This window comes from Canis lupus, chromosome 33 (assembly GCF_011100685.1).
Source record: "Canis lupus familiaris isolate Mischka breed German Shepherd chromosome 33, alternate assembly UU_Cfam_GSD_1.0, whole genome shotgun sequence".
NCBI lineage: Eukaryota > Metazoa > Chordata > Mammalia > Carnivora > Canidae > Canis > Canis lupus.
In genome coordinates, this window is record NC_049254.1 from 31,376,826 (window position 1) to 31,398,623 (window position 21,798).

The 21,798-nt window shown below is 33.8% G+C and overlaps 1 protein-coding gene and 1 non-coding gene across 8 annotated transcripts in view; both read left to right on the top strand.

The window, feature by feature from the left end:
• Positions 1–21,798, top strand: part of ACAP2 (ArfGAP with coiled-coil, ankyrin repeat and PH domains 2) — a 128,470-nt gene that overhangs the window by 80,362 nt on the left and 26,310 nt on the right. For 4 of the 7 annotated variants that reach the window (XM_038583230.1, XM_038583229.1, XM_038583224.1 and 1 more), the window contains exons 7-13: positions 965–1,009; positions 3,329–3,424; positions 7,851–7,925; positions 9,631–9,642; positions 12,880–12,992; positions 17,363–17,383; positions 21,280–21,331. In XM_038583230.1, the coding sequence (XP_038439158.1) occupies positions 965–1,009; positions 3,329–3,424; positions 7,851–7,925; positions 9,631–9,642; positions 12,880–12,992; positions 17,363–17,383; positions 21,280–21,331 (414 nt within the window). The remainder of the gene's footprint in view (positions 1–964; positions 1,010–3,328; positions 3,425–7,850; positions 7,926–9,630; positions 9,643–12,879; positions 12,993–17,362; positions 17,384–21,279; positions 21,332–21,798) is intronic. The other 3 variants (XM_038583226.1, XM_038583225.1, XM_038583228.1) reach the window with 3 other exon arrangements.
• LOC119867373 lies at positions 8,830–8,991 on the top strand. The gene has a single exon (XR_005383460.1). It is a non-coding gene; the product is annotated as a U1 spliceosomal RNA (small nuclear RNA).

A 21,798-nucleotide genomic window follows, 5' to 3' on the forward strand; every position in this document is an offset into this window, starting at 1 on the left:
ATTAATTTGGTTAACAAATATTGAGTCCTCACTATGTACCACTTGAGGAATGCAGCTGGGGATAAAGTAAGACCGTGATCTTACGGAGCTCACACTTTAGCTGTGGAAAGACATAAGTAAATAAGAAAATATAAGGTAGTTATGAATGCTATAAAGAAAATAAATAGGGTTGATGTACTAAAGAGTACATAGGGCCTCCTCAGACCTTTCTGAGGAGATAGTATTTCACTGGGGCCTGATTAGTAAGAGGTAGCTTTGTGTCTATCTGGACAGACAATCATGACATGAAGACAGAACAACTAGTTTGCAGGTGTTGAGGTAGGAGTAGTTTTGGATTGTGGTTGTAACATAGAAAGAGGAAAGTAGTAGAAAACTAGGTTACAGAGGTGATCATCACAAAGGGTCATGCGGGCTATAGGAGGAAGTTGGAAGGTTTTAAGTTGGATATAGCATAATCTTATTTATACTTTGAAAAGATCACTGTTTGCTGTGTGGAGAATGGATTGTAGAAAGTCAAGAGTATAGAGAGACTAGTTAGTAGGCTATTGTAACAATCTAGAAAGGATGAGATGGTGGTTGGTCGTGGTAAAAGTATTGAGAAAAGTATTGAGAATTTGCAGTAAGGATATATTTTGAAGGGTCTAGATGAGCAATTAGGTAAGGAGAATGGGGAAAGAAGAAATTCTAAGAAATTCAAATTTTTATCAAAGTGATAGTTTTATCACTACAGTATTTATGACTTATACATGGCCAGTTTTTCTTTGATCTGAAAACAGATGAGTTTCCTTGGTATGTTTAACTATTTTTGCAAAACGTTGGTCAAAGGGTGAAACACCTGAATTTTGTTTTTATTTACTTTTCTGGAAAAGTATCAAACTATCAGTAAGCAAAGTTTACAATGTTACAATGTAGATTAGTTTTTAAAATAATGCATGAGTGATTAACTAATTGTATTTTCCCTCAGATTAATGTCCTTCAATCAAAAAGGAGATCAGAAATCCTAAAATCAGTAAGATATTTATTGAAATGACGTTTTCAATATTTTAATATGATCTAAGTGTACCTATGTAAGTGTTTAAAACAGCATCATGTGTGTGTATCTATATGTGTGTATCTATATGTACATGTATTTATTCCAGGTTCATAATTAATCTTACAGATCTTTGTATACTTCTTATGTCACTTAACCACTTTTTTGTTTACTTCATGTTAGAGTTATTTATGTTTATCTCCTCTATTAACACACTGTGAGTGCCTTAATATTGACATTTAAATATTTGAGATTGAAGGCATACATAAATTGTATCATTGGGAGAATTTTTCCTCAGGGTTATTGATGATGTATCAACCTTTTGGTTTGTTCTTTAGAATGCCATTTGAAAATAAATGGTATAAAATGTGAGAATAATGTTTTTCCCTGATCCTATATGCCCATTTTTTTATTTGACCTTTTTTTTTTTTTTTTAAAAGCCAACAAGTGGACAGGGGATGGTAGTGGTATGACACTGCACTCTTTCATATTTTGAGAACCTTAGAGATAATTTTTCCTCTTTGTTCACTGAAGTGTTTTGTTTTTTTCCCTGGGAGGGTGTACCTAAATTGCTTTTGGTTTTTGTCCCCACCTAGCATTTCCCTAAATTCTATATGTATGTTATTACTTATCAGGTAACGCTCTTTACCTGCACTTCCTTTTCCAGATTGAGAGTAATGTATGTTAATTGTAGAATATTGGAAAGTAAAATGCACGAAGAAAAAAAATTAAAATACTTATGAATCTTACTACCAGGGGAGAACCACTGTTAATATCTTGGCATATATTCTCATCCTTTTTCATCTCTTTCTGTGTGCATGTATGTATGTAAATATGTATATGTGTGCTTTAAAATTGCATTTAATTTCTTTAAACCAAATGGAAATCATTGCTGCATATGTTTTTAACTTCTTTTGTACAAATCACCATGTGTCATTAAATGTCCTTTATTTAATGCTGACTCTGCTGGCCATGTAGAATTCTATCACATGAATCTACTGGGGGTAGGCAGCTTTTTTTGTGAAGGTCCAGGAAGTAAATATGTTAGGTTTGCAGATGGTGGTGTCCGTGTTGTAATTACTTAACTGGGATGTTGTAATGAGAAAGCAGTCGTAGAAGACAGGTAAATGAATAGCATGACTGTGTTTTAATAAGGATTTTTCTTATGGACATGGAAATTTGAATTTCATACAATTGTCACATGTCATGAATTCCATATCTTCTTTTCATTGTCTTTCAGCCATTTAAATGTCTAAAAACTACTGTTAGCTCATAGTCATCCAAAAACAGATGATAGAGCTGGATATAGTTCACAGATTGATTGAATATGCTAAAACAGATGCCTCATCTTGCTAAAAATAAACATGGATGTTTGGAAGATTCTTTCACTATTGTGATTGAATTAAATTTGTAACCATTTAAAAACGACAAATAAAAATAAGGGTGATTTTTCTCTCACAAATAGGTAAAATGTAGGGAAACCTGGAAAAAATCTTAACCTATTAGCAACATTTTTGGATATTGGGAATGAATATACAGAAACCTCCATATTGGCAAAGTCTGTTGACTCATTTCAGTATCTTGATAAAGAAAATGAACATTTTTCTACTTTGGGTTGTGTTTGGTGATCCTAATAGGTATATAAAGTATGATTGCTTTATTTTGAGAGCTTCATATTTCCCCTTCTAATCTTCTAATATTTTATTTGCAACTTAAAGTTTTGCCAGTGAGTTTGGTTGAAAGGCATATAGATATTTTATATTGTACCTGGGAAAATGGTGAAAGTATTAAGAACTTGATTCTTTTGGTTATTACCATATGAATTTTGATCGTCTGGATATAATCTAAACAACTAAAACTTGGGGCATCTTAAAAATGATAAACCACTTGGAGATTTCTTTTATTTTTTTTTTTCAAATTTTTATTTATTTATGATAGTCAGAGAGAGAGAGAGAGAGAGAGAGGCAGAGACACAGGCAGAGGGAGAAGCAGGCTCCATGCACCGGGAGCCCGACGTGGGATTCGATCCCGGGTCTTCAGGATCGCGCCCTGGGCCAAAGGCAGGCGCCAAACCGCTGCGCCACCCAGGGATCCCTGGAGATTTCTTTTAAATATAACTTATTCTCACTTCACAAATACTTCTGAAATACTCTTTTAAGAAAAGTGACTCATTTTTAATTTTAAGTAGTCTTGACATTTTGGACTCTGATGGAATTTTTAAACCGATAAGATTTTTATAAAATTTCAGAATATCTAATAATTGATTTTAAAATGCTAAACTTTTTTTTCTCTTATTAGATGTTATCTTTTATGTATGCCCATTTGGCCTTCTTCCATCAAGGATACGATCTATTCAGTGAACTGGGGCCCTACATGAAGGATCTTGGTGCACAGGTAATATCGTACTGTATTGCTGGGTTCTGTGTTATACAGTGCTATCTGTATTTTTTTCATTGAGATATGATTGACATACAGTATTGCATTAGTTTAGGTATATAAAATACTTTGAGATATATGTGTGTATAATATTATTATTATTTTTTAAAGATTATTTATTCAGAATGAGAGAGAGAGAGAGAGAGAGGCAGAGACACAGGCAGAGGGAGAAGCAGGCTCCATGCAGGGAGCCCGACGTGGGACTCAATCCCGGGTCTCCAGGATCACACCTCAGGCTGAAGGTGGCGCTAAACTGCTGCGCCATCGGGATTGCCCTATGTGTGTATATTAATACACACACACACACGTGTGTGTGTGTGTGAGTGTATAGTCAAATGACCACCTCAGAAGTGTAGTTAACATCTTTTAGTCCACGGAGTTAAACATTTTTTTCCTTGTCTTCAGAACTTATAAGATCTACTGTTTAGTAACTTTGAAGTATACAGTATAAGAAGCATTAACTATAGTCACCATGCTGTACATTACATTCCCAGGACTTATTTATTTTATAGATGGAAGTTTGTACCTTGTGACCCCCTTCACCCATTTTGTTCACTCATCCCCCTCCTCCACCTGATGTGGGGCTCTGTTCCCTGACTTGTAGAACTTAATCTATTGGAGGAAATGAGCAAGTTACCAAACTATTACTCCCTGTGCTAAATGTCCTTTCTGAGTATATAAGTTGAGACTAAGCTCATTTGCATGTGATAAATAGAAACTTTAAAATAGTGGTGGCTTCAACAAGATGGAATTTTATTTCCATATGTAAAGCCTGGTATGGTTGTCACTTGCTTTGTAGGGATGCAGGCTTATTATATATTTTTTATTCTACCTCAAGGTTCAAAGTGGGTGATCAAGTTCTAGTCACCATACCTACATTCTAGCTAACAGGAAAGGGGAAAGGAGAAAGATGCATTCTCTCTCTTTATTGATATCTCCTGGAAATTTTAGAGTTACTTTTGTGCATCCTAATGGCACAATGGCTACAAGAAAAGCTGAGAGATACAAACTTCATGCCAGATAATCATGTGACCTACAAGAATTTGGGTGTTGTTTTGTTAAGAAAGAAAGAAAGAGATTGGATATTGGAGGATATCTGGCTGTCTCTACCACGTAACAGAGGATCAAAGAGGTATATAGGGACATACATCTAGGACCTGTAGCCCAGACTTGGGAGGAAGACAAGAACTTCCTCGGCTCTAGGGATCCCCCACATTCTGTGAAGCATTATGTTGCACCCTCATCTTACATTAAATATAATTTAAAACAAAAGAGTTGGATTGCAGTTGAGTAGTCCACTTTATACTTTAGACATTTATTAATTTCAGTTTTGCAGTTTCCCCTCTCTGTTCCCACATAATCTTTCAGATCCTTGACAAGCATCTAAGCTCTGGTGTAGTGGAAAATATAGCCTGGTTGGAGGTGGCCAGTTTGGATATTCTTTCAATAATTCAGTTATGAGGGGATCCCTGGGTGGCGCAGTGGTTTGTTTGGCGCCTGCCTTTGGCCCAGGGCGCGATCCTGGAGACCCGGGATTGAATCCCACGTCGGGCTCCCGGTGCATGGAGCCTGCTTCTCCCTCTGCCTGTGTCTCTGCCTCTCTCTCTCTCTCTCTCTCTCTCTCTCTGTGTGACTATCATAAATAAATAAAAATTTTTAAAAAATTTTTAAAAAATTTAAAAAATAATTCAGTTATGAGAGAACTACATCTGGAACTAGGAACATGGCAGTAGGGATAGAAGCAAATAGACTCAAGGGATATTTAAGATACAGCCAATTTTTGAAGGTAGAGGGACATGATGAGTTGAGGTTTAAATGTGTTAAATTTTTATGATAGGACATCTAAGTGGGTATATCTGCAGCTCAAACAAACAAAAAACTAGGTTAAAGGAGTCAGTAGCATATTATTGCTAATTGTAACCACAAGAATGGGTGAATTGACTCAAGGAGAGTTAATAGGTATCCCCAAATCATTTTTTGTATTTTGAAAGCTATTTTTGAAAAATGTGAGTGCTAGAACACTATGCTTAAAGATTTTGATTTTGTTAAATTAAGGTCAAGGGCCACTAGTGTAGAGTAAAAGAATCTATTTCAGACAGGGCCCTAAGCATGACATATTTTTGAGAGATGACTAGATATGAGGAGCTCTATGAGAACATAGATGAGAGAGGAGGTAGAAAACTGGGAGATGGTGGTGGCACAGACCAAGGAAGGAGTTTCTCAAAAAGGAGAGGGTGGTTATCAGTACAAATATTGGAAAGAAGGTCCAGTAAACCTAAGACTGAGAACTACTTATTGGGTTTAGCAGCAAGATTATTTGTTACCTTTGTGAGAGTTGAGGGTCTGAGTGGGAGAAGCTAAACTACAGTGAGTAGATGAATAAGAAATAGACAAGTGAAGAACAAGGAAGATTTTTTCAGAAGTTGTATTGTGAAGGAAAGAGAGGTAGAAGGTGGTGGCTAGAGAGAAATACGAGTTGGAGGAAGGCTTTATTTAAGATAGTAGGATTTATACAAATATACAAGCAGATGGAAATGGGAGAAGTTCAAAAGCAGAAAGATAAGTGATTATGTCTGATGTGGTAGGAGTAGAAAGGATTCCAAACACAGAGGACTGGGGACACCTGGCTGGTTATAAGTACCTGTGAAACTCCTACTGTCCAATACTAATAGAAGTATGTTCTATTAGACATGTTGTGCTCCAGACTCCCTCTTGCTGATCTAGTCCCAGCATGTAGGAAACAAGACTGTCAGTTTTCACATCTCTTCAACTTGTACCTTCCCTAACCCTTTATCACGTTGAGATAGTTTTTTTCTTTATACTTCTGCTCCAACAGAGAAAGGTGAATTTTCCCCCTTTCTGTTGTTATAGCAATGAGGTGGGATGTAGCAGAGGCATTTACTACCAATCTGATAGGCAGAAAACCATCACTTGCATTGCAGTACTAGCATAGCAGGTACATGCACACAAGTTTATAAATATTAGTTGAATCTTAGGGTCTGCCTTGTACCTCTCTTCAATCAGAATGAATAAATAATATTTATATGCCATTCAATTAAATTAAAGGCTATAAAACCATGGCATAATGGTTGTTTCACTCATTCAGTATAAGAAAAAAATATTTTTAAAAGATTTATTCCACAGAGAGAAAAAGGGAGTGAATACATGAGCAGGGGGTTGGAGCAGAGAGAGAGGAAGAAGCTGATTCCCCATAGAGCAAGGAGCCAGATGTGGGGCTCGATCCCAAGACCCTGGGATCACAACCCTACCCAAAGGCAGATGCTTAACTGACTGAGCCATCCAGGTGCCCCCAATATAAGAAAATATTGAGCATGTTTTCCTAGTGCAGCATATACCAGCATTAGCCATTAAATCAATGTTATGTGTCACTAAGGCATATATGCATTAGATCCTCAAGTATAGTATAGTTGCCATCTAAATCAGATATTTATAATAGTGATAATTCTGTTTCAATGTGTTTTCTTTTGGTTATTAATATTCAGCGATAATTAAGATTCTGTGGCCAGTTGTACACCTGAAACTAATATTGTGTGTTAACCAGCAGATTTAAATAATTAAAAACTTTTTTTTTAATTAAAAAAAAGATTCTGTGGCCAAAGTTATTCTCTGCTAGGGGAAAAAAAAAACCCTATCATTTGTAATACAGTGAATGAAGGACAAAATGTTTTTTTTTTTTTTACAAAGGCTTTTTAAAATTATTATTATTATTTTAAAGATTTTATTACACAGGAGAGAGGGAGAAGCAGAGACACAGGCAGAGGGAGAAGCAGGCTCCATGCAGGGAGCCCAATGTGGGACTCCATCCCTGGTCTCCAGGATCACGTCCTGGGCTGAAAGCGGCGCTAAACCGCTGAGCCACCCGGGCTGCCCTAATATTTTGTTTTTAAAAGATATCAATGAAAACATTTGGATATTTAATACTTTATTGTTCTTATTCCTATTGATATTTGCATTTTTATTTTTTCATTTTTCCCACAATCAGTTAGAGGTATGGGGATTCAAAGATGAAATGACATACATCACAGTCTAGAAGAGTAGACTCACATAATTTATAACCCAATTCTTTTTTATTCTAGTGAACAGTAGTTCAAGAAGCCAGGACATTTGTCGTAATACAAAAAAATCATCTTTTCTGATGGAAAGAACAAGAAAGAAATGAGATTTTATGATTTCTTAAATTTTTTGAGCTTTTTAAAAAAGAACTTTAAACAATAGCTTTTTTTTTTTTTTCTTTTTGAACAATAGCTATTTTATACCCTGGTCTTAGTAGACTTAAATTGGCTGACTTATTGAGTGTTTTAAAAAAATAATCATACCTTTTTTTCTTTAATTTTTAACTCAGTCTAATTTTCTCCCTTTATAGTTGGATCGACTGGTTGTGGATGCAGCAAAGGAGAAAAGAGAGATGGAGCAAAAACATTCCACCATTCAACAAAAGGTACTTGAGAAAAATTAAAGGAGAGTAATTCCTATTTTATGCAATTGCTCAATTACTGGTTTCAGCAAGATACCATTGTGTTGGAACAAATCCTTTAAGTTGCTGTAATAATTAAATTGGGTAGATAAAATCTTCCCTTTTTTTGTGAAAAGTAAAAATTTTTTGGATGGTCAGGCAATATTTGAAAGCCATGTTCTTGAACCACTTTGCAAAAACATCAATCCCATAGGATCTTTTTTTTAAAAGATTATTTATTTACTTATTTACTTACTTACTTACTTACTTGAGAGACATCGCAAGCAGGAGGAGGAACAGAGAGAAGCAGACTCCCCGCTGAGCAGGGCTCCATCCCAGGACCCCGAGATCGTGACCTGAGCTGAAGGCAGATACTTAACCAACTGAGCCACCCAGGCCCACAATCTTATCTTAACTAATTAAAAAATGCCTCTTAAAATTTAAACTGCTATTAACAGATTCAGTTAGGATATCACCAACTTCTGTAAAGTGTGTGGGTGAGAAGGGATGGGGTGGAGGGTGGGCAGAGGGGGCGGTGAAGAACATCTCTTTGCATCAGTGTGTGTGTTTGGTATTGTGGACCTAACAGCTAGATTACTCTGAGGCAGCTCTTGCCCTCTCTCATGTGTTGTTGGAATTTCACATGCATTTCTTGTGAATTTGCCTAAGCATAGCTAAATTGATATTTGAAAAATATATTTTTGAAAATGAAAATTAAATATGATATTTTTGTTTTTGTGTGTGGAGGGGTTTGATTATAAGTAACTTGGAACTCAACGTAATAATATTTCATCTTATATAGTCAGTAATATTTTTGTGTGGTAATCTGAAAATAAAAGGAGAGACTTGGAGATTGAATCTAATACGAGTATGTGACAAGGTGCCTTCTGTACTTACCCAGCAGGGGAGAGAGCATGAACCCAAAAGTGGTTTCCCAGGGTGAGGCTTATCCACTGACTCCAAATGTGCTGACCCTTGGAATTTCCCCAAATGTGGAAAACTTGACTGTATAATTTGTGGTGGTGGGGTACCCTATTTGTGTGTTCCTTTAAAAAAAAAAAAGATGCCTTCTAGCATTGCTTTAAAAATCTGTTCCTGTGGTATTGACTAGTCAGATCAACTTTTATTATGATTTACTTAGAATATAAATGACCAGTGAACAAGATCTGACTTAAAAGATGTCAGTGGAAAAAAATTAAAGTGAAGTTAGTAGTACAGGTAAGGAAAATTATATTGACGATGGGTTATTAATATTAAAAGAGAAACATAAAGGGGAAAATTTTCTACCAGACCATCTTTAACTTAGTTACTTCCAGTTATAGTTAGGTAAGACTAACTTCTGTTTTGTTTTATTTAAAGTTAGAGTAACTTTTGGTTGAGTAATTTGTGTTAATGACATTACCATGGAGAGATTATTAAAAATTGGGACCAATCATTTGTAATTAAAATGAGAGATCATGATATTTGTAGGAACTTGTGATTTTTTGCTTAAACTGAATTATTTAATGAATATTGTGTATCTTTTAATATTTGTCCCTGTTGTATACACAGCTCGGTGTTGTACTGAGAATCCAACAGTAGATTATTAAATCTAAAATTAGTTTACTTGATTTTAAGTAATAGGTACCGCTGTACTTTAAAGAAAGTAATGCTATTTTTGCTTTTTTCTGCCCTTAAATGCTGACACAAGGCTGCATTACAGGTAAAAAAAAAAAAAAAAAAAAAAAAAAAAGGGAAAAAGATTTAGTCATAAAAATTAAGGGAAAATATGTCTGATGTAATTATTTACATTTTTCAAGAATTTAAATTGATCAGTTAAAGAAACAGTGATGGCTATGCACATTCATATACATGTCTTTTGGATATGTGTACATATTCCTGATGGATTTATACCTAGGAGTAAAACTCCTGGTTCAGAGGGAATATATATGTTCACTATCAGTAAATAATGCTAAATTACTTTTCAAAATGATATTGCCATTCCTGGCAGGCAGCTCTGTGTGTGGGTTCTCAGTGTTCTTGGCCACCCCCACGGTATTGTGAAGGTTTTTAATTTTTGCTAATTTTAGTGGGTAGATACTAACATCTCATTGTGGTTTTAATTTATGCTTTAGTTACTAATGAACTCAAGCACCTTCCCCTTATTGGTGTTTATTGGTCATTTGGTTTGAGAAATGTCTGTTAGTTTTTCTTCCATTTTTACATCATGCTGCCTAACTGTTCAGATTCTTCATATCATCTGGATTAAGCGTATCTTGGGGGGATATACTATGTGTTTTTAATTTTCACATAGTTTTTTTTTTAATGTCTTTTATGTTTAGTACTTTTTGTGTCTTGTTTAATAAGTCCTTCCTATCCTAAGATCATGAAGAAATATCTCTGGTGTAATCTTCTAAGTGTTTATAGATTCACCTTTTATGTTTAGACCTTAAATCCATCTGTAATTGGATGTTTGTGTTATGGTGTGAGGTAGAGATCCAGATTCTTTGTATTCTTATACTGGTATGTAGATGATCCAGAATCAGTTATTTAAAAATGTGTTCTTTCCTTACTACTCTGTTGTATCCTCTGATTTACATCACGTTTGTATACATATGAAGTCTGTTTCAGGCTTTCAGTTCTTTTCATTGGCCTTTTTGTCTTAATTGTGCCAATACTATGCTGCCTTAATTATTTTAGCTTTATAGTAAATCTTGATGTCTGACAAAGCTAAGATTCCTACCTTCTCTGCTTCAGAAGTGGATTGCCTAAATTTTGCATTGTTATATAAATTTCAGGAGCAGACTTTCAGATTGCATAAAAATAGCTTTTGGGATTTTGATTGATTGCATTGGATCTGTGAATCAATATGGGGAAGAATTGATATCTTTATTTTATAATGTCTTCTAACCTATGAGCTTGAAATATTTATTTCTTTAAGTTTTCTTTTATATCCTTTATAAGTTTTATAGTTGTACATCTTCTGTTAAATTTATTCATATATACTTATATTGCAAATGTTACTGTAAATGTCTTAAAAATTTTTTCTCACTGTTTACTTTTATTACATATTAAAATTGATTTTTCTGTATTGACTTTGAAACCAGTTACCTTGTTAATAAGGTCTCTTTAATGCTAATTTATTTCTGGATTGTTTTGGATGTTCTTTGTACAAAGTCATATAATCTGCAAATAATATTAGTTTCTTCCTTTCCAATTCTTCCTTACTTTTTGTTTATTATCTTGTCAGCTAGGACCTCTAGCATAATCTTGAATTGAAGTGATAAAGGCCCTTCTTGTCTTGCTTGCAATTTCAGAAGGGAAAGTTTCTGCTCGATTCTCTTTATTGGCCAGTCTTGGTCTTGCCTTCTTTTCCCTCAGCCTCACACCAAAGCTTCCAATTCTGGTGAGGCAAACGCCCTTAAGGTGAAATCTGGCTTCCTTGATCTGCTTACCTCTTTAAGCCTCCTATTTTCGCTTCTCTTGTGCCTTTGAGTATTTCTTCCTAATTTGTCAGCTCATCAATATATTTAAATTATAATATTATATATTTTATATAGTGTTACTAGTTGCTTTTGTTATAAAATCATAATCTGTCACGCTTTAAGTACTATACAGTATTAATTGATATTAATAGTAATTAAATTGAAGACAACCTTTCTCAAAAAATATAGTTGAAAACTAGAAAATTACTTATAATGCACTGTACTTTAAGGAGGTGTTATATTTTAATGTTTTAAGTAGCATCAGGGTCATTAAAAAGCTGCCAGTATTACAAATGAAACCTTTAGAGTGTTGCCAAACTCAGTTATATCTATTGCTGACATAATCCTGTCTGCATAATTAAATAAATTACAGCCTCAAATAAATTTTAAATGAAGGAATTAAGATTTTCCTGATTTTTTTTTTCAAAGAAAAGCAGGAGAAAATGTAGCAATTTGTTTATAGATTCTGTTTCATTTGATTAGTTTGGGTTAGTCCTTTTTTTTTTTTTAATGGTTAAATTTTGAGAGATGTCAGCAGGGTTTTTGTTTTTAATAAATTTTGTTTTTCTGAATTAGTCTGTTTCCATATTCCATCTTTGTAGACACTTAGGTTTGGAAGGTCCCTAGGTGATTCTCACTCTGCCTGGCTACTAAGGGAGAACCTTCACATCCTAGCATCATTTGCAGATGGTCATCTAGCTTCTGCCAAAATCTTTCTCAAGCCCGAGAGTTTGCTATTCCCTAAAAGGATAGTATTCTAACTTTGATTTTTGGTCCAGAAGTAATTTTGAAAGTTCTGAGGCTGATTTTTAGAATTTTAAAATTGGGGATAGCAGTAGTCTTGCAGTTTTGTACAAATTACTTTTAAGTTCATCAGGAAATCTTTTAATTAAAAAAAATATTATTTATTTATTCATGAGAGACACGGAGAGAGGCAGAGACATGCAGGCAGAGGAAGAAGCAGGCTTCATGCAGGGAGCTCAATGTGGGACTTGATCCCGGGACTCCATGATTATGCCCTGGGCCGAAGGCATGCTTTCAACTGCTGAGCCACCCAGGTGTCCCATTATTTTAGCTTTTTAAAAGAGATTTTATTTATTTATTTGAAAGAGAGCAAGCGAGCAAGAGAGTATGAGTTTGGGGGAGGCCCAGAGGGAGAGGGAGAAGCAGAAGCAGACTCCCTGCTGAGCCAAGAGCCCAGCATGGGGCTTGATCTCAGGACCCCAGGACCATGACCTGAGCAGAAGGCAGATGCTTAACCGACTGAGCCACTCAAGTGCCCCAAATTGAAATATTTTAATATGTTGAAGCATTCTTCTATTATTCAGCATTTAAGTCTCGCCTTTTCTTATGAATATTGTTAATATAATTGTCTTAATACAAAGCTTTTCTGTGATTTGAGCTGTTTCTCTACAATAAATTTGTTGTCTAGGGGACTTAATAAAACCATATGAACTTTTTTTTATCTTGTCTAGGATTTCTCCAGTGATGATTCTAAGTTAGAATATAATGTAGATGCTGCAAATGGCATTGTTATGGAAGGATATCTGTTCAAAAGAGCCAGCAATGCCTTCAAAACTTGGAACAGGTAATATATTTCAAATACTAGTCTTGATCCTTCCGCATTCCGTTTTCCAACCTTCCCTGTGATTTGGGAACTCTTTCATAATTCTTTAAATTCATAGTTTGTAATAACTTTCTTGAACCCAGTTCACTGAAGATAAGTTTCCCTTCTAGGAAAGGGGATCCTAAGAAGCAAGTGAAAAATGCTAGTACTAAATCTAAACTGTAAAATTTAAGCAAAGTTTAAACTAGGAAGCAGGAATTTTTTTCTTCTTTGGGTTCCTTCTCTGTATGATGTTTATGTACATTTTAATTTAGTGTTTGCTTGTGAATTTTTAAGCTAGGCGAGCCTGATCTTTTGATCTTTGCAATAACTTTAACCAGGACTTTTAGGAAATGTGATTGTTCTTGTGTGTGAAGTATGTGTGGGAGTTGGTACTCCTTTCTTCTAAACTTGATGGCTACCAAAAATGTTACTTTTTGTTGTTGTTAAACTGATTTTTATAAAATATTAATCATGTGAATGTTAAGTATTATAAAATATTTTATTATCTTTTCTTCTAATTTAGTATAATAAAGTAAAATAATTTCAGACATTAAAGCATAAAAAAAAGATTGTGTTGACTCAGGATCATCCTTCCGTCCTTAGTCTTTTATTCAAGGATGCCTCTGTTTTTTTTGGGGGGGGGGGAAAAAAACCCAATTTGTAATAATTGAGAGTAACATTGGGTTCTGGTGAATTGATTTACATTATTAGTTGAATGTGTATGTTTTATTTGCTACTTGAACAGAACATGAATTCACTTAATGATAGAGAAGATTGTTTTCTTTTTTAAAAAAAATGGATATTAGCAAAATAAATGAAAATTCTTGGTAAATTTAATTTAGTATGTATTTTTGTTAATTTAAATGAGAACTATTATGTTTGAATATTTAATATAAGGAATTCCTAGTGCACTGATTTTTATTTCTTGGTGATGAGCTTATATGGAAGAAGCATGCACTGCTATTTTCAAATGTCAGTGATTTATTGAACATTTCCCTAGCATTTGATATTGCCAGATATTTATTTAAATGTATGGGGTGTGTTTTATTTGAAATAATTTATCTTTACTTGGGTATGAATATAAGCTGGAAAGTGATTATAATTGGTAGTAAACCTCTTTGAATTATATAGAACTTCTAAAATAATGTATTAATACACAAGGATTAACTAAAGTGGTCTGGGTAGAATTAGTGTTTTTAACTGTTACAAAGTGAAAATGAAAAATTAAAATTCTGTCTTCCAAGCTATTTAAATTAAGACAATATTTTAAGTTTTTCCTGGTTAAATTTTCATAGCCAGAATAAGAAATTAAAACTAAAAAGTAGTGTGTCAAATTTTTATAATAAATAAAGATTTCTCAACCAGTACGGTTTCATGAGGTAATGTTAGAATTGAATTTTAACCTTCAGATTTCAAAACAACCTACTTAAAGTTTAACACAGTGAAAATACAATAAATCCATAGAAACTATACCATTATGTTAAGAAGAAATGAAATGATCTTCCATGGACTACTCCAATGAGAAATGATCTCAGACTTCAAAATGAAGCACAGTAAGTGTTAGTGGAAAATTACATTGCCATTTAGGGCAATAGGAAAAAAAATTAATTCTGATTTAAGCATGGAACTTTCATTATTTATTATTTGTTTCATGAATTCTGTTAATTGGCTTAGGTAATAAAGTGTACCTAAAGCAAGTAGGGAATAACTATTACATTTCTCAGTTATAGACATGTTACTTTCCATTTGTAAAGTGGAAGAGACAATATTGGCCTTTGAAAATGAGGCTGCTTTTTAAAGGAGATGCCATCTAATCGTAGTGGGATGGCAGTTATTGATTAGAGTCATGGATTGTGTTTCAACACCCTAATTTTTAGTAAAGAAATAAAGGTGCAGAGAGATAGTGACTCTTTGAAGGTCACAAAACTGGTCTGTGACAAAATGGAGGCCCCAAACCTGGCTTTAAAAGTTTTTTTTAACTTGCTGTGGAAATTCCATATAAATTTGTGTTTTGATAAAACAATATGTCAGATATTTTAAAAATAGCTTAAGAACTATTAAAAACAACTTCCTAGTCTACATTATTAGGAAAAATTATGAACAGCAGATTATTTCATTTTCATATACCTTTAAAAAGAGTATTTTAATGAAAATACTAGTAAAAAGCAGACTTCTAAGGAATGTAGCATAAATTACTTTTTATATAAAAGTCTTCTCACAAAAAAAATTCCAAACCTTATAACAGAAGTTTTAGATATTTTCTAGATTATAGGTCAGTAACTGTGAAAGGGAGAGAAAGAAATCTATTGAATATTATTTAGAACTTTTTTCTGCTTTTCAATTTGGAATGTATGTTAAATTTCTTATGTGAAGTTTATTTAAAAAATCTAATCTCAGGAAATACTTGCAGATACCTTCCCTTTACCCATATATGACTTTAAAGTCTGCCCTCCTTCTTTCTCTTTTTTAAAAAATATTTTATTTATTTATTCATGAGAGACACAGACAGGGAGAGGCAGAGACACAGGCAGAGGGAGAAGCAGGCTCCACGCAGGGAGCCCGATGTGGGACCTCCTCCCAGGATCACGACCTGAGCCAAAGGCAGACAGACGCTCAACCGCTGAGCCACCCAGGCATCTCTGCCCTCCTTCTCTAATTAGTTCTCTATCCAGCTTGATTTCATATATTCAGTTTGATTTTGAATAAAAGACTCTATTTGTAATGTTTGTACCTTTAAAGATCCAGGATTCCAGCTCTTTCAGCATAATGATTTTTCTACCTACTGTTTAAGTATCTTTAGACTGTCTGTAGATTAGTTTTAGGGAGCATTTTTTTCTTGTAGTCACTATAAGGTACCAAGCATAGGATGACAAATTTGCCATTATCTTTAGTTTTATGGAATAGTGGCATGTAATATTTTCAAAGCCAACATTTATTGATTTGTTTTAATTTCAATTCCAGTTACCATACAGTGTAATATATTAGTTTCAGGCGTAGAATTTGCGATGCAAGACTTAAATGCAACACCTGGGACTCATCACAAGTGCCCTCCTTAATCCCCATCACCCATTTAAGCCATATTTTAAAAAAGACTTCCTTCTTGAGGGAAATGTGAATTTGACTAGGAATTCCCAGGTAGTTTTAAACCTCGCCCCTGTGCGTCATAAAACGTAAACATCATTCTCTAATTCGAAATTTAACTAAAGAGACCGTATTTTGTGTGATGTGATTGAAAGAGTGTAAGGAGTGAGACACTATGTCTTATGTGAATTGTTGAGTTTGTCTTTTGTTGGTTTCAGATTTCTAGTTTGTAGTGTCTCAGATTTTTATGTCTGTAATACATATTTTTCTGAAAACATGAGAAATACCAAAATTATCTTTCCGTATCAGGCCATTTTTTCCATGTGGCTGGCAGCTTTACCTCAGGCTCAGATCAATGCCAGGTGGATTATTCATACCTATATGTCTCTTTTGCTTTCTATGATAAATTCAGAAAAGGTGAAGGAACAAGGAAAATAATTAAATTCTACGATTATTTAGTAGTAAGCTGGTAAAATGAATAAAGAAGCTGAATTATTGCATGCTATGATTAGTCTTTGTTGAACGAGAAAGTAAATATACCTGAAAGTATAAAATATATTAACAGTTTCTTAAAGTATTCTATATGCTGCTAGCACAGGTATAAATTTAACTTTTGTTGGCTTTTTGTTTTAAAATAAGAAATGTATGCATATATTAAAGATGCCCTACTTATGTGTATAGCCTTAGAGTGTCTGCTGTCATTGATGAAAAGGGGGAGAGCAGGTGGGAGGTAGGTTTATTTGGCTAATAATATTTTATAATCTTTGAAATTCTTAATTAGTCATCCCACTTTCCTATGAAAATTGTCATTTGTTTCAGGTTTATGAAGCTCTATCTATAGTGATTGTTTCCCTTAAATTTTTAGGAGCAACTTATTAAGATGAGGAAAAGTATGATTTATATTTTATAGCTATTACTATAGAGACAGAAAAATAATAGTAGAGGTATGCTCAAGTGTGCTAAGTCTTACCAGAACTTTTTATACCATAACAATTGAAGAAAATTTTTGAATATTTCTGAAATATTAGCATTTCAGTTTCCTAAGAGTTAGAATTAATTGTGTAAATGCATATATGTATAAATTTAAGAACAAAATGCAAAATATATTTTTGATTATTCTGTTAGGTTACGAGCTTAAGCTTATTTCTTTAATTCTTGCTTTATTTTCATATCATGCTAGTCCTTTGCTTATTTTGCACATTTGCATTTTCATTCTTTTACCACCTTTCCTTTATGTTTTAATCCTGCCCCATTTTTTCATATGACAGGAAAAAGCCCGATCATATCAGGTACCAAATGGCTTCCTTCCCCTCATTCCTGCCTTACTTCAATTTCCTCTTTGGCACGAGAAAGCTCATAATTAACCTGCATTTCAGTTGGATTACTTGCAATGGATATAATGTCTCTTGTTTTAAATTGGGAAGAAAATATACACATTTCATTTGAGAAATGGAATTATCCTTTCATTGCCAATCACCTCAGTCTGTTTTAATTGAAAATGAAAATAACATTTGATATATTTATCAAATAAATATATAGATATTTACATATCTGTATATATCAAAGATATATATGAGTAATATGGTGCCTTTCTATCTTTTTTTAAGGGAAATAAGCTGGGAAACCCTATTCAAAATTTTCTTTTCTTTTTTTTTTTTTTAAGATTTTATTTGTTTATTCATGAGAGACCGAGAGAGAGAGAGAGAGAGAGAGAGAGAGAGAGGCAGGCAGAGACACAGGCAGAGGGAGAAGCAGGCTCCATGCAGGGACTCGATCCCAGGACTTCAGGATCACGCCCTGAGCCAAAGGCAGAGCTTAACTGCTGAGCCACCAGGTGTCCCCACTTTTCAAAATTTTAAACAGTAGCTAGGAATAATCATATTAGTTTTGCTGAAAGTAAAAATTTTTTTAAAATTTAAAAATTTTCCTAGAGCTTTTTGTTTTAACATCTTGGTCTTTTTCCTTGGGAAAAATTAAATTGAATTTGAAAAATTGTAGCATACGTGCTAAAGCCTTTAATTTTGTTAAATGTTCACCCATTTGGCACATAAATAAATATGTACGTGAATCTATCATTTTTATAGTTTTAGTGAGAAAGCCTCTAGAGATTTAGAAGTTTGACTTTTACATTTTATTTTTGGTTTTAAGTACAGGTCTAGGACTAATGATAAACATGATAAAGACACTTGATTTATTTATTTTTTATTTACTTATTTATTTATTTGATTTAAAAAAAATTTTTTTTTATTTATTTATGATAGTCACACAGAGAGAGGGAGAGGCAGAGACACAGGCAGAGGGAGAAGCAGGCTCCATGCACCGGGAGCCCGACATGGGATTCGATCCCGGGTCTCCAGGATCGCGCCCTGGGTCAAAGGCAGGCGCCAAACCACTGCGCCACCCAGGGATCCCTGATTTATTTTTTTAATATATTTTTTCCTCCTCCCTCCCCCCTGTTTGGTTATCTGGAAGCTCTCACATGTATTTAAAAATTGGTAATATCTAATTGTCTATGAACTTAGTAACTTTGGTTTAAAATATTTATTCAGTTATTTCAATTTGGGATAGATATAAAGTGGTGTATTATTTTTCTTAATGAGCCAATAAATTTTGCTTTTTAAAAAAATCTATATTTTGACTTTGTGGTCAGTTTCTGAATTTTGTAGAATATAGAATAGTTGTCAGCATAGTGCTTTCTAAAATTTGTCTTTTTATTATTTAATTATCTTAATTTTTTTTAAAGTTTATTTAAGTAATCTACACCCAACATGGGGCTTGAACTCATAGCCCCAGAATGAAGAGCGGCATGCTTCTTCTCCACCCTCCTCCTCCTCTGGCTTCTCTGTGCCAGCCAGGTACCCCTATTTAATTATCTTTTAAAGTAGCTCCAAATTGCAGGCAGCATGAACTTGAAATATTATTTTAAACACCATAGGGTGAACTGTCTCATATTGCCTTTTATTAGAAATATTCTTTTAAAAGATTTTATTTATTTATCCATGAGAGACACAGAGAGAGAAGAGAGAGAGGCAGAGACACAGGCAGAGGGAGAAGCAGGCTCCACGCAGGGAGCCCGACACGAGACTCGATCCCGGGTCTCCAGGATCATGCCCTGGGCTGAAGGCAGCACTAAACTGCTGAGCCACCCGGGCTGCCCCCTTTTATTAGAAATATTAATAATACCTAGGATTTTTTTATAGGAGCAATTTAAAAAATTATATTCCATTTTACTTATCTGACTGGAGTTTTGATCAATGTAAATGAATGTAGTTGGCTCTTTTTTTTCTTTTTTTTTAATGGCAGAAGACGGGAGTTAGTGTCATATAACCTACAGATCTTAGTAATTGAAAGTTCTTTTTCTATGTAGGATACATTGTGATTTTGTTCCTTAGGAAATGTTTTCAAAATTAAGATGAATTTATAGTGTCTTCCTTGAGTATACAAAACTCAGGGAAAACTCAAATGATATGAAAGAGTCACCCAGAAGCAAATAGATGGCAGGGGAACTAGGTTTCAGAAATATATGTGATCTATAAAGTTAATAATTATCAGAGGAAATGCTCTTTGACAAAAAAGGGGGGGGTTATGTAGTATTTTGTTATTATTTTTAAAGGTTATTATCCTAAGATGCACCAGTTCAAAAGAAATTTACTTTTTAAAAGCCTCAGAAGCATGAAAAGTTTATGTGATTATATGGGTATTTTTCTATTGTGCAGTAAAACTATAGTTTTTCATCGAATTATATATCCTTGCTATTTAAAAGTTGTTGTTAAAAAAAAAAAAAGTTGTTGTTAGTGTAGTTTGCCGTATTTCAAATGATTTTTAAAGACCTACTTTAATCAACATCAGAGATTGTTTCCATTGCATGTCATCCCGTGTGGCAGGGCTGCTCCATTTTCTTTGTTTATAGGTATTTCCTTTAACATTTCTAACTAACTGTGTGCCCCAGAGCAAAGAAACCTAGGAGTTCTTCCTTTTCTAGCCTGCCTCTTGATTTGCACGAGAGGCAAGTCACTTGGTTTTATTTAGATGCTTATTTAACAAATCTCTATTTTAATGGTAAAGGTGATACCTTTTTAAGTAGCAAGAAAGCCTAACAGTCTGTCTAGCTTAAAAATAGAAAAGCATCTAATCATTTTCACAGCTTTGGAGAATTAACTTAATTTTTTAAAATAGAACTTCTAAATATGTCTAAATACAATTTCTAGTGCTTTGTGTTAGTATCAATGAAAAGGTCGAATCTCTGTCTGCTAATAGATTAATAACTAATGTTGACGATAGAAATCATCTTACGTAAAACTAATTTTGAAATAATGTCTCAAATAGTTTTACCTTTCATGCTTGATGAGAATTTTTGCTTCCTTTTATGAATGGCTTTTGGCTGTGATTTTTTTTTTTTTTTTTTGTAAATCTTTAGGTTCTTTTACTGTCTTAATAAGTGAGAATTAGTAAATATGCCGTTTATAGCTTAGCTTTTTCTTTCAAAAAGATTGCAAGTAAATTGTTTGCCTGATAATTTACAAGAAGCGGCAGAACAATGTAGATAGTTAGGTGAATTATTTTTAATAATAACTTTGGTTATTCTGCTTAGAAGTATTTTAAATTAAAGCGAGGTCAAGTAAATTGGCGATTATCTCTTGTTTGATATCAGTTCTAAATGATTTAATTTCCTGTTTTGTTGAACAAACGCTTGCTGAATTAGCTGCAGAAAAGTTGAAAACAAAGCACCATTTATTTCAGTGTTTTACTGTGTACAAATGGATAGTCTTTTTTGCAACATAAATTCATTTCTACCCTATAATAGAAACAGTTATTTTGGGGGAAAGATTTTTAGTTACTTTTGAGTAACCTCAAAAAAACTAAATTTTTACCTTAATACAGTTATTATTTGGTGATAGCATAAAGGATAACAGCTGTTGTCAGGATATAAATTTCTGACCTAAAATTAATAAAAATACAGTAATTTTATTTTCCTAGTCTGTGGTTTTAAAACTGTTTAAAGTTGTTCTTTACTTTCAATAGTATTCTCATTGACATCAGTTTATATAAAACAAAACAATGCACTTCTCAATATATATCTCAAAGCATAATTACTATCAACTGATTTTCTAGTACTTTTCCAAATATTTCTAACAACTGACATAAATTATGTTTATGAAAACTTAATCTATTTTTATTTATTTAGACGCTGGTTTTCAATACAGAACAATCAGTTGGTTTACCAGAAAAAGTTTAAGGTAGGTGTTTTGTTAATTAAGTGAAAACCCAGTGAGTCCCCTGTTTCAGTTCTCTGTTCATCTTTTTTTTTTTTTTTTTTTTTATGATAGTCACAGAGAGAGAGAGAGAGAGGCAGAGACACAGGCAGAGGGAGAAGCAGGCTCCATGCACCGGGAGCCTGATGTGGGATTCGATCCCGGGTCTCCAGGATCGTGCCCTGGGCCAAAGGCAGGCGCCAAACCGCTGCGCCACCCAGGGATCCCCCTGTTCTCTGTTCATCTTGATAAAGCACTGAAGCCCATAAATACTCATGTGTGCAAAATTATTTTTTATTAGTTTTATTTTTAGGCATGTATAAGAGAACTCAAAAGTGGAAAGCATCAATTTTTGATCCTTAAAAGCAGAGTGATACTGAATCTTGAATTCTTAACTCCTAATTTTGAGACGGGTGTTTCTGTGTCCCAGGATTATTGCTTTCATTTCTTCA